The sequence below is a fragment of the Antechinus flavipes genome, chromosome 2 (genome assembly GCF_016432865.1).
Source record: "Antechinus flavipes isolate AdamAnt ecotype Samford, QLD, Australia chromosome 2, AdamAnt_v2, whole genome shotgun sequence".
NCBI classification, from domain to species: Eukaryota; Metazoa; Chordata; class Mammalia; order Dasyuromorphia; family Dasyuridae; genus Antechinus; species Antechinus flavipes.
In genome coordinates, this window is record NC_067399.1 from 161,386,263 (window position 1) to 161,399,352 (window position 13,090).

Consider the following 13,090-nt stretch of genomic DNA (forward strand, 5'->3'; position numbering starts at 1 on the left):
GATCATCTTTAAGGTGTTTCACCTTCTCATCATTTCAGTTGATGAAATCCGGGCTTCATCTGAGATTCATTTAAAACTGAATGAACATTCCTCACAGTCTATAAGCCAATGACACTATTCCTCTTGCTATTCCTCACATAAGATATCCCATCTGCTTTCTCTATGACTTTTCCAAGCTGTCTTCCAAGCCTGGAATGCTTTCCATCTTCACCTTTGCTTCCTGGCTTCCTTAAAGCTCAGAAGCTCAATTCAAACCCTAATTTCTGTAGGAGATCATTCTGGGTCTCCACCACCTTTCTGCTGCTAGTATCTTATTCTGAGATTACTTCCTATTTATTTTACCTACCTACCTACCTACCTACCTACCTACCTACCTACCTACCTACCTATCTACCTACCTGTCTATCTATCTATCTATCTACCTACCTACCTACCTACCTACCTGTATCTTTGAAGTCCTTTTTTTTTTGCATGTTATTTTTTCTATGAGAATGTGAACTCATAGAAGGCTTTTTGCCTTTCTTTGTATGTGCAACATTTAACACAGTGCCAGGCATCTAGTAAGAGCATAATAAGTGCTTGTTGACCAATTGGCTATTATTTACATATCCCTTTTTCCTCCAACATGAGGAAAATCCTCTTGTGACATATGAGTAATGTAACCTTTCTCCAGTCATAGAACCTCTTTCAGGTTCACTTATCTCATTTATAAAATAGTGATCATTAGGATACTTGGACTTCCTGACAAAATTGTTGGTAGTATCAAAGGGCTTAATGTACATAATTGTGTGGTGTTACATAAAGATAAACTATAATCATCATCATAATTTCATGTAGATGTTTTTTGAAGAGTCTATATAGAAAGTCCTAGGACATGGAACTATTCTGCTGTTGTTCTTTTATATATGATGTTATGAGGACTATTAGAAAAGGAGAAAAAACAAATACTTTTTAAAATCGAGTAAAAATTCCACAACTTGTTTTATGTAAGCTTAGTGGAAACATTTTCAGGACAATTTCAGTATCAGACTGGGATGATAGCCATGATATGTTCTGCTCTTACATGATTTTAATTTCTTTTTTTATTAAATCTCTAGATTTTGAAAACTTTTAATTCAATGTAGCTTGAAGATTATGAGTATTTATTATTTGATAGCTATCATAAAATTGATTTTCTTAATTTTTAATGGATCAATGTTATGTTCTGTTGACTGCAGATAGCAGTTCTGCCTCTAATAATGGTCTAGTTCCAATACAATTTATTTGTTAAATTTTTCAAGGATGTTTCATTGTATGTATTTGTAGTGCAGGGTTCTGCTTTTTGTCAGCTTATGAAATGTTCTGAATTTGAGATAGATATAATTTTAACTACCAGGTTGTCTCTTGCTAGACATTTGACAGGTGTTAAAGTTTTTCAGCCTGAAGTGATGTTGCAGAGTTTCAAATGTTTCCCTGCATAATCTGTACTAATCACTAAATTTTGGCTTCTTAAAGATAAATCTGCAGTAATTTCTGATGATAATGAGCTGATCCTGCATTGCCATTACAAACAAACAATCGACACCCATGTGATATCAGCATGTACTTTCAGAACTATGAAATGCATCATAATATATTTGTAAAGCATCCAAAAAAACATTCAATAGTAATAAAACATAGATCCAAGAAGCCTAAGGCACTTATTAAAAGATTAGCATTTCTTTATCAAAAAGGAGGAAAAAATCTGCTAGCCATCTCAAAGTACATGACAAAACAGTCAAAAATTTGCAAAACTATTTTTGGAACAATCCAATATCTCTTTACCAAACAGTAATACAGGTTAACAAAAGTGGTCACTTCTGGATTTGTTAAATGTAATTTTAAAATGGTATATTTCCACATGGAATCAGTTGCAACAACTAAGATTCAAAAGCAGAATCAAGCTCCTTGCCCCCCTCTTTAAAATATCCAAATTAACTCAATCAAAAAAATGGTGACAAAGAAATGTCTAATGATTTTGTCATTTTTTTTTGTGTGGATAAGACAAAAGGTATTTAAGTATTGCCTTCATTCATTGATTAAGTTTGATTTCCAGATTCAAATTTGAAGCTTTGTTTCTATATTTAATCTGATATACATTTTAATTGTAAACTTACTAAGTTCAAAATGATATTTTAATAGAATTAGAGAAAGATTCCATGAGATGAAGGAGCTGTTCAAATGTGCTTTTCACTGGAGTCTTATAGTCAATTTATCCATACCTTGATATTATTCATGGTTCTACTGTCTTTTAAATATGGAAGCCATACTTGTTCCACTTAATAGATTTGATAATGGAATTAAGGCTAGGCAGAACCAAGTTGGGCTTAGACTGTGCCTCATTTTATATCACTTACTTTTTGCAGTATTGTTTTGATGATACATTTGAAATAGAAAAGTTTTCTATGTGGACATCAAATACTCTTATCACACTCCCTTATACTTAGTTTTAGTTTATGTAATTGTAGGGCACTAATAAGTCACAAGTATAGAACAGAGGCAAAGGTTTTCCAACAATACCTAAAGGCAATATACATATTATTCTACTCTCTGCCAATTTATTCAGCGATTATTAAACTAATAATAATCTATAAGAATTTAATAAGTATCTCTTTTGTTCCAGGCATTGTGTTAGAGATTGGGGACACAATTGCAAAAAAAAATGGAAACTATCTCTATTCTCAAGGAGATAATATTCTAATGTGATATAAAAAAGCAATAAATTATTTTCTCCAACATTAAGACTTTTTAACGAGTCTTTTTTTTTGTTACTCAGTTTTTCTGTTTGTGCATTTTGTTTATTAACGTGAACATGAATGATTGTATAAAGTACATGTGGCCCATAGCTGGGACTAATTAAATGTCTATTGATTGATTGACACATAATAGGCAAATATTTTGAGGAGTTGTCACTGTTCTCACATTTTGGCAATAGATAGATTAAGAAAGATAGGATCAGGCTTGTATCTACAAAAAAATCCAATAAAATACTTTTGTAGTAATTCATATGCCTTTGAAATGTGTTTGTGCTAGTAATTATTACTCTTTTTGTGCCCCAATACTTATTTTCATTCTAGTTTTGAAGAGAAGCTGGAGCATCAGTCACTTTCTTAATATCATTGTTTTGTTGTTGTTAAATTTATGGCATGCAAACAGTATTAAAAGTGATATTAATGTTAATATTAGTAATGAAAATGGTGACAGTGGATAGTAGCTCAGATCTATGATTTTATTGGCATAACGTGTTCTTAATTTAAAAATCCCCTCTGCTGATGCAGAGAAGCAGTTGCTTTCTAACTTACTGCTGCAGAAAAGTTCCTGGAGTCACTGAGAAGTTAAGTGACTTGCTCATGCTCATACAACCAGTATGAGTTAGATGAGAGACTTGAACTCCTCTCTTTGTTATGATATGTTAAGATGATGAAGATAAAGTATGAATCCACAGAAGATATAAGCTTTTATGATACTTTTTATAAATTTTCAATGGATGATTATGAATGATTTATGGGATATTTGGGTAGGGTATCACTCTATTGAGCTTGGAAGGAACTCAGTATGTACATATTGTCTTACTTGGTGATCTTGCATAATTCTCATGGGTTCAATTATCATCTTTACTGGATAGATTCCTAGATCTATCCATTTAGTGCTTCCTGAGTTCTAGTCACACATCACCAATTGCCTATTGGATATCCTAAACTAGATATATGCCTGTAGGCATCTTAAATTAAATAAGCCCAATAGTGAATTCATTATCCTTCTCTTTTTCCCCAAACTACCTCATTATTGTAGTGGGCACTCTACTCACACACCACCATCCTAATTCAGGCCTTTACCACTTTTGTCTTGACTCAGTTCAAACTCTGTTTGAAAAAACAGTCTTCTTGGGGGGGGGGAGGAGAGAGGGAGGGGAAAAAACGAAACATAAGTGATTGCAAGGGATAATGCTGTGTAAAAATTATCCTGGCATGGATTCTGTCAATACAAAGTTATTATTAAATAAAATTAAATTTAAAAAAAAAAGAAAAAACAGTCTTCTTGAAAAAAAAGGTCTTCTTAACCTTTCCCTTCTTCCTTCTATCCTATAAGCTGCTAGCAATTGCCTTTCTCTTTCTCTGTCTATATCTTAGATGTATATAACTAATTATTTATAGTGCTGGGCAGAGAGGAAGCACTTTATACACACTTGTTGACTCACTAGTCTTTGGCCTGACAGTTACTCTTTTCACAGCTTATTTCTATGTTGATCTTCATCTGAAATAAACTTCGACGTCTCTGTTCTTTTGAGAAAATAACTTCTTATGAGGCACAGGTCCAATTGATCACAACCAAGTCATTAAGGGATTTAACAAGGTGTGAAGCTGACTGCTTTAGCTTGGTAAAATCCTTGTCCAAATAATTTTCAAGTCTACCACTGTCCACTGATTTCATTGTTCTCTTGGGCACACTGTACTCTACTTACAATTCTCATTTTGCTAATTATAGTGTGAATTTTAGAATTAATTTTTAATTATGGTACACACACATGCGTGTGTGTGTGTGTGTGTGTGTGTGTGTGTGTGTGTGTGTCTTCAGAGAGTTATCTAGGGTCACCGAAAAGTTAGGTACATTGCTCATGGTCATTCAACCAGTATGATTCAGAAAGGAGACATGAATTCAGGTCTTCCTAATTCTGAAACCTGCCATCTCTTCATTATGTCTTGATAAAATGATGATAGTGATAGATAATTCAAATGTTAACAAAATTAGGAGTTGTTCAGAAGTAGAATAGACTATCAAACCAAGACTTGAGTCTATTCTCAGCAATGTTTTAGAAGACATTCTTGGTCAATTGTGGTTTAGGTTAAAGGTCTTAAAGATATCTTGATTCTATGACTTTTTGTCATATCTCTGGATCTCAATTTCCTCATCTGTTAAAGTCTGGGGAGTGTTTGAAATACCTTCTGTCACTAAAATCGTGTGATTCTAAGCAAGATTAAGTAATTTGGTTTTCAATTTTGTCATTTCTAGATTGTATAATCTTTGTAAGTCCTAAGTATTTGATCAAAGCTACAAGTTAGTCACCATTTTGAGTAAGACATTTTGGAAAATTAGCTTTGCTCAAATGTCAACTTCTACATAAGACCTTCCTCAATTGCAAGTGTCTTCCTCACCAAATAACTTCAGACTTACTTTGTATATATTAAAAAAGTTTAACATGGTATTAAAACTTTTGGGACTTAAAAAAATAATTATAGATTCACATGTTTTGGGAGAAACCTTGAAAAAAATCCTTTTTGCTGGCTTTCCTGATGTATATTATTCTTCCTTTGAGGGATAGAAATTAAGCAATAGAAGACAGCAGAGTGGGGAGGAACAACACAAGTTGTCCTATTTTAAATATGAAAATATCAATTTTTATTTTAAGAATAGTTTCTTAAGGAGGAGCAGGGACTCTTTCATTTTTGTCTCTGTCCAACATCTATGGTAAGAAATGAATAAATCATTGCTGATTCAGTGATTGAGCAGAAATCCTGTTTTTCTTTCAAACCCATTTTTCTTTTCATCATGACTATGATAGCCAATCATGTTGGGAGGTATACTATTATAAATAATATATAACATATATTATATACAGTTTTATATAATATTATATAATAATATAATATGTATTATATATAATATTATCATTTTAGAGCTAGAAGAAACCCTGTTAGCCACTGGATCCATCTTCATACAAATGAGGGAAATGATCCAAAAGGAGGTTTTAAGCATTTTGCCCAGTAATATAGCTAATAAATATCCCATTTTGCACTCAGATCTTTCCAAGTCTAAGAAAGTATTTTATTCACTGTGCACTTTAAGACTGGGAAATAGCCTGTAGTTTGTTTTATTATTACAGATCCCCTTTTCTTTAATTGCAGTCTTGAAAATGACCCCGAGCATATGAGGGATAGAAGCCCTGATGGGTTTGAATTTAGATAGAATTTGAGTACAGGTCTAACTATGTAATCTGAGGATGTTCCTGACTACATCTAAGGAAGTTTGCCTTCTGAAGATTGTCCAGAAGAGAATTTATTTTTTCATCCACAGCAAATCATGAAGATTGTCTGCCGAGGTACAGAGGATTGAGTTCTGCATTGGTGGAGGGAGGACTCATTAATGAAATCAGAGATCCTTGAAAGATTTACCAAGTCTCCTTTATATAGATTTGCAGACTAATTAAAATAGGTACAGTCTGACAAGTTTTCCATGACTAGGCTTGGAATTTTTCTCTTTTTCTGCATGGAAGAATTACAAAAGCAGTTTTATGTCATGCTAGCTTTCAATAGGAAGCAGAAACTTATAATACTAGTAGAAATAATAATAGCTAACATTTATATAGTATTTACTATATGCCAAACATTGTGTTAAGCATTTTGTAATTATAATCTCATTTGATCTTTACAACAATCTTGGGATGTAGTTGCTATTTATTATACATAATTTACAGATGAGGAAATTGAGTCAAAAAATACATGAATTGCTCAAGGTCACAAAGTTAGTAAGTTTCTGAGACTGATTTTGAACTCAGTTCTTCCTCACTCTAGGTCTGGTGCTCTGTTTATTGTACCATCCAAGTACCTAAATATGTTACAAATATGTTTCTATATAGAACCTCAAGATATTGGATAATTTAATGGAGTACAGCAAAAAGTACAATGAACTTATAGATATAGGATCTGAATTCAAATGTGGCTCAAACCTTGCTAGCTGCACACTGGATCTCAATTTATCCATATGGGAAATGAAGATTTAGTCTTATAAGAAAAGTTATAAGGAAAAATTATAAGGCTCTTTTTATAAGGCTGCTATAGAAGGACCTTAAAAGTTGAGGAAAGAAAAGAAATGGATTAATCTATATTTTGAGCAATCTTCAGAACACTCAGGCTGTTGTTGGAATTAGTTTATTCATGTTTTTTTTTAATTTAGTAAGGAGAGAGCTCTGGATATTAGTATTTTATTGTTAAGACTTAAGTTCTTTAATCTTATCTTTATCAAAATCCCCAGAGTCATCTAAGTTTTGAGAAAACAAAGAAAAGGAAATTCATAAGACACTGAAAAGAGGTCACAACGACTGATCTCCTCCATTTTCCTTCCTCTTAACATGCTGCTAAATTTAGGCAGCCTGTGAAATTGTTAACTCCTGAGAAAATGAAATCCAACAGTAAAGCTTTACTATAGAGTGATGATAGTTGGAACAGAGAGAGGAGAAAGGATTTTTTTAAGGTTCTGCTAGTGTGGATGCTGTCACCAAATTACCAACTTTCTGAAAACTTCAGTATTCCTTATTTGAGATATTTGAGTGAATGCTCATACTTTAGAGAAAGTAATATAATTGTCAGTTAGAGTTCATTTTTGTCATTTTTTTCAGGTACATAATGGAACCTGTGTGTCTCAGATAGTGATTCATTTAACTTAAAAATAATCTCCCCATTGAAAAAGTACATATATAATATATATATATACATATATATATATAATGTACAGTATAAATGTATATATATTCTATATGTGTATACATATAAAAATGTACATGTATGTATTTATATGTTTTCCTCTCTTAGATGTATGAACATAAACCAGAAAATGGAAATATATTCTATAACATCTATTACTTTTATCAGAATTCCATCATCTGGTCACAGGAGATTATGCAGCTAGGAAATTTTATTTTCTCTGTGCAACATGAATAAGAATAAATGATTTGGAGTATTAATGAAATAGAACTACCACAAATAGATGTTCCTCTTCCTCTCCCTTTCTCTCTATCTTCTCATCTCTTAGAGACTTTATCTTTAGGTTAAAATAATATTACATTATTAAATTTGAAGATAGAAGAGATTTAATTTAATCTTCCATTGAAGTTTTTGAAGGTTTATTTATTTTTTTAAAGTGAATGTGTTGAAACATGAAAAATGATTCTCCTTAAGGTGCTAAAAAACAGTCTGGCACCATGACACAACTAGTTGACCTGGGAATTGGTGCCACTTTTTTGGAAAGAAATATAGCTATTGACAATAAGAGCTAGTTCAAACCCTTTGATCTAGAAATCCTATTATAAGGATGTTAAAAGTCAGGAGAAAAAAAAGAACACCCACAATTGAACAAAAATAACTACAGCAACATTATTTGTAATAGCAAACAAAACAAAAACAAAAATGTAAATAACTCATATACCCAATGAGTAGGAAATGGCTCAATAAATTGTGATATGTAAATGTAACATTATGCTATAACAAGTTATAAATATGAACAATATGAAGAAATGTGGGAAGTCATATAAAGTGATACAGAACAAAGAAAGCAGAATCAGAACAAATTAAAATATAAAAACAATAATGATGATAGTAAAATTTGGAAAAATAACACAGAAGGAAAGAAATTTCAGAGGGACAAATAGAAATATTCAGAATACTTTCTTAATATCCTATTAATGTTCACGCAAGCTAGATAAAGCACATTCTTGGTGCAAAGCATTGTGTGATACAAGGCTTGAATATACAAATGATATATACTTTTGGCAGTATAGAAATTATTTCCCTAAATAGATTTTTCTCCAACTCTGACCTAGTAGATAAAACCTAGATAGTTTTCTGAGACAGGTAAAGGATCAAATGACTTGTCCAATGTAGTACATACTTAGTGTCTAAGAAAGAATTTGAATTCAAGTTATAACGATTATTGATCTAACATTTTACTATACTACCATGTTTCCCCGATAATAAGACACTGTCATTAATTTTTTGGACAGAAAAAAACACCAGAGGGTTTATTTTCAGGGGAGGGCTTATTTTAATGCTCTCAGTGGCGCCAGCAAGCAAATCACTGGGGAAGAACAGGATGATGCGCTCACTGCTGCAGCTCTAATCAGATGCAGCTCCGAGCAGGGCGTGTGTTTCACCGGGGGTGTGGGGGGGGGAATGGTGCATACAGAGGGTACTGTAATGTAGCGTGTAGCGCAGGGGATCGCCTTCACTACAATAGCAATCTCAATAGGGCTTATTTTCGGGGGAGGGCTTATTTTAGAGGAATCTTACACAGTAAGGGGAGGGCTTATTTTCAGGATAGGTCTTATTATCGGGGAAACACGGTATGTTGTCTATAATATAGGTATTAGAACTGGAACCATGATTTTGTTGATATAGCTCCCAGATGAGGAAATTTCCTATATCAATGCAGCCTAGTATCTCCTTTGTAACTTAGAGTCTTAAAGAGTTCCCCCAAACATTTAAAAGTTAAATTACTTAATTATTTTGAAATTAAATTGAAATAATCAATATTGGTCCTAGAGAATAAATTAGGAAATTATATGCTCCTCTTCATGTTAGAAGGACCATGGATTCAAAATATTGCATATGATATAAAGTGAGATTGTTTCATTGATCAACTTTTACTTAAGTGTTTTTTCTTTGTTATAAGAGGACTCAGTGTGGATGGGAAATGTGGTTTGGGAAATGATTTCAATCTATGATCTGACTCAGAAAAGCAAATTGGACAAGAATCCTAGCTTTTCATTGTGTTTTATAGAGATTTTAATACATTATTTCATTAACTCCTCAAAATAACCTTGTAAGCTGATTGGTTGGTGAGTTTTGTTTGAGTTTTTGGTCTGGACTTGCAACTTCATCACTATAAGGAACTTCTGGTAAATAATCTCTCAACATAGATTGATCATGGTTCTAAAATCTATAATCTTAGAAGGCTTCCTGAATCATCAAAAATCAAGTGGCTTGTCCAAGGACACATAACTAGGATGTATCAGCAGTTGATCTTGAATCCTGGTGTACCTAACTCAGGACAATTCTCTATCCCTTATTCCCTATTGTCTCTCTGTAAGATTTTCTATTTTACAGAAAAGACAAAATGACACTCTTCTCTTTCCCTGTCCCCTTTCTTTTTTAGGTCCCTGGCCCTTATCTCTCATAAGTAGCTCAGAGATGACATAGTGCCAATTCCTATTTAGGATTTAGCATCTATGAGATTGTCTACATGTAATTGTCTACATATTCCCCAAAATGAAGAGACCAGACCAGTAAAGAAACCCCACATTTCTCAGCAAAGAGTAACTTGTACTTACATAATTTGCAGCGAGATCTGGATGAAGATAGTCAATCCCTGTAAGAAGGGAATGAAAGTACAGAAATCAGAGGTTAATGCCTTCAGATTGTATTCTTAGCATTACTGTACTAGCTATTGTCTCTGATTTTCTTTCCCCTACATTCACCTCCTTGATCCTTCTACATGCACTGCAAATTACTGTGAAGATTGCAAATTGGGTTGATGCTATGTCAGCTACCTGCTTCAAAAGTATCCAATTAATATTTTAAGATGAGATAAACTAGCAAATAGGCATCAATGTCAGTCAGGAAAGACATGCTAGTTAATTTGTCCCAAATTAGGTTGGAGCTAAGAGGTTGAATTTAACACATATATCAGAGTTTATGACCAATGGTTAATTAAAATTCTTTTCTGAGACAGAGTTGTAGAAATGATTACATTTAATTTTAAATTTAATATAAATTAATTTAAATTCAATACAAATTTAAATACAACTAGAATTTCTTATATTTTGTATTGAATTTAAATTCTTAAATCTCTTAAAAATTCTTACATTTTCATTGAAGACTTCAGTATAACAGTAATGGATGACAATTCTGTCAGAATAGTATCTTTCTCTTAAGAGAATAGGAGGTAGTGTTGGCAAAAACAAGATATTTACACAGAAACAGCCAGAATTAGAATTTATCCATATATATAACCAGTGAACATCCCATCTATATTTGAATCCTAATTCAGTTTACTCAGAATTGGTATATTTAAAGATAACCCGGGAGTGAGGGTGGGGGTGGGGGGGGACAGACATAAAAGCCATGTAGATGTGGAGGGAGGGGAAGGAGATACCTTACTCCAAATGAAAGCATTTGTGAAAAGCATTGTATCCTTGTCCTCCTGAATATAAAATAACCTAAACTCCAATGTTCAAGAGTCATTTCAGTTAGTCTACAATCCTGACAGAGCTGACCAGCTTCTTCACACACCTCACATATTCTGTGGAATGTCCAAAAATGATCATGATGGATAAAAGATGGCTATATGTCACTGATTTGTATATTTTCTGGCTGTATATTCAATTTCAGTATCAAAAAATTAGCAATGTTTCCTGTGAACCTGAGTTTAAAACTAAGTGAACTACTGCAAACGTGGTAGGGGTGGGGATTTTGAGGAAGTGGGAATGGGGAGGGATGTATAATTACTACTTAAAAGAGGTCAAGGACAGTGGACAGGGAGGGAGAGAGGGAATTTGGAACTTGAAATTTTAAAAATAAATTTAAAAAATTGTTTTTAGAGGTAACTGGGGGAAAATAAAATACTAAATGATAAAAAAATTAAATCTGACTTTCTCCCTCCCTTCCCCCCAAGAGCCTTATGATAGCTGGAGAAGAAGGTCATACAGGAAAGTGCTGTATGGTCTCTAATACATGTTAGGTTATGAGTATATGATATCAGAAGCAACTTGGTGGGACAGTGAAGAGAACCTTGCAGTTGGAATCAGGAATATGGGGAGGATGCATGTCATGTATGCACAGTTATTTGCACTCTATCTCTTCCTTTAGATTATGAGGTCCTTGAGGGCGGGAACTGTTTTTGTATTTCTTGGCATTTCCAGTGTTTAGCACAGCATCTAATACATAGTGAGAACTTAATAAATGCTTGTTGATTATTGACTAATTGAGATACATTGAAAAAAAATCTGTCATTATACAAAATGTTCTATACCTCTGGAATCTTATGCCACATCTGAAAGAAATGGGGAGGTATCTTCTCATAATTTCTTTGCAATCAAATTGTTGTTATTGTTGTTAGTTTATTTTCAGAACTGGATTACCAGAAAATCTAATTTTTCCTCTATCTTTCAATGGATGTACCAGGCTAGGATGGAACAAATGAGACTTTGCCGAAGGGCATTGTATTTATTGGACTTTGACTATACTTGCTGTTTCTTCAGTAGTATTAAAATAAGAATCTGGAGCAAGAATTAGTAGTTAAAATAGGAAGTTACTAGATGGTAGGGCTTGTACCCCTGGGTCTCTCTCTCTTTCCTGCCATCCCTTACCCTGCTATGAGACTGAATCTCTTCTTTTTCTTTACCCCCAACCAGCCCCATTAAAATGAGGATTTAATTTGTCATACTTTCTCAGGATGCTACAGTGCCTAGTCATTAATACAGGATGTATTACATTCCCTTGTAGTGACCTCTATCTGTCAGTGTCCCCTATTGCATTTGAGAAATTTTTAAAAGTAAGGATTTCAATTTACTTCTCAAATCTTCTTACTTTTCTAGGATACCTGCAATTGTAAACATGACAGCAGGTCAGGGGTTCTTTTTCAGACTTAGAAGTCAGATGCTTGCCACCTACTCTGGCCTACTACTATTAGCAAGAATAATCTATTAAAAGAATGCATGAATGTACACTTGACTGAGAATATTTAGAAGGAGTGTCACAAATTATGAATGGGTTTTCACTTATTCACATATACCAGGATGAATGTATGCTTTGCATACAATCCTAGAATCAGGCATATATGACCTCAGAAAGAAATTTAATTTACTTTTCTCATGTTTTTTAATCATAATTTCTAGAATATGTGTCTCCATTCTGAGGCAAGCAGACCACAGTTCCCTGTTGGTTTGTGCTGGTACAACCCGGTCAGTTTTTACCATTGTGCCAGATCTTCCTTGATTTAGTAATCCATCTACACAGTCATGGTTCTTATCTTGTTATTTGAAAATTTATTTTATTAAAAATATTCTGATATCTGTACTTAAAATAATTAGTTTCCTTTATAATTCTTTATTTTGTGAATCTAAAAGATGATTCTGAGGGGGGTCCACAGGCTTCACCAGACTACCAAATGGGTCCATTACATAAAAATATTGTAGGTTAAGGATTCCTTGGGGGCAGTTAGGTGGCACAGTAGATAGAGCACCATCCTTGAAGTCAGGAGGACTGAGTTCAAATCTGCCCTCAGACATTTATGTGACCCTGGG

At 33.4% G+C, this 13,090-nt stretch overlaps 1 protein-coding gene across 1 annotated transcript in view; it reads right to left on the minus strand.

Annotated features, from left to right (window-relative positions):
- PCSK2 (proprotein convertase subtilisin/kexin type 2) overlaps window positions 1–13,090 on the minus strand; it is a 294,327-nt gene that overhangs the window by 129,060 nt on the left and 152,177 nt on the right. The window contains exon 5 of the mRNA XM_051975892.1: window positions 10,118–10,155. Within this exon, the coding sequence (XP_051831852.1) occupies window positions 10,118–10,155 (38 nt within the window). The remainder of the gene's footprint in view (window positions 1–10,117; window positions 10,156–13,090) is intronic.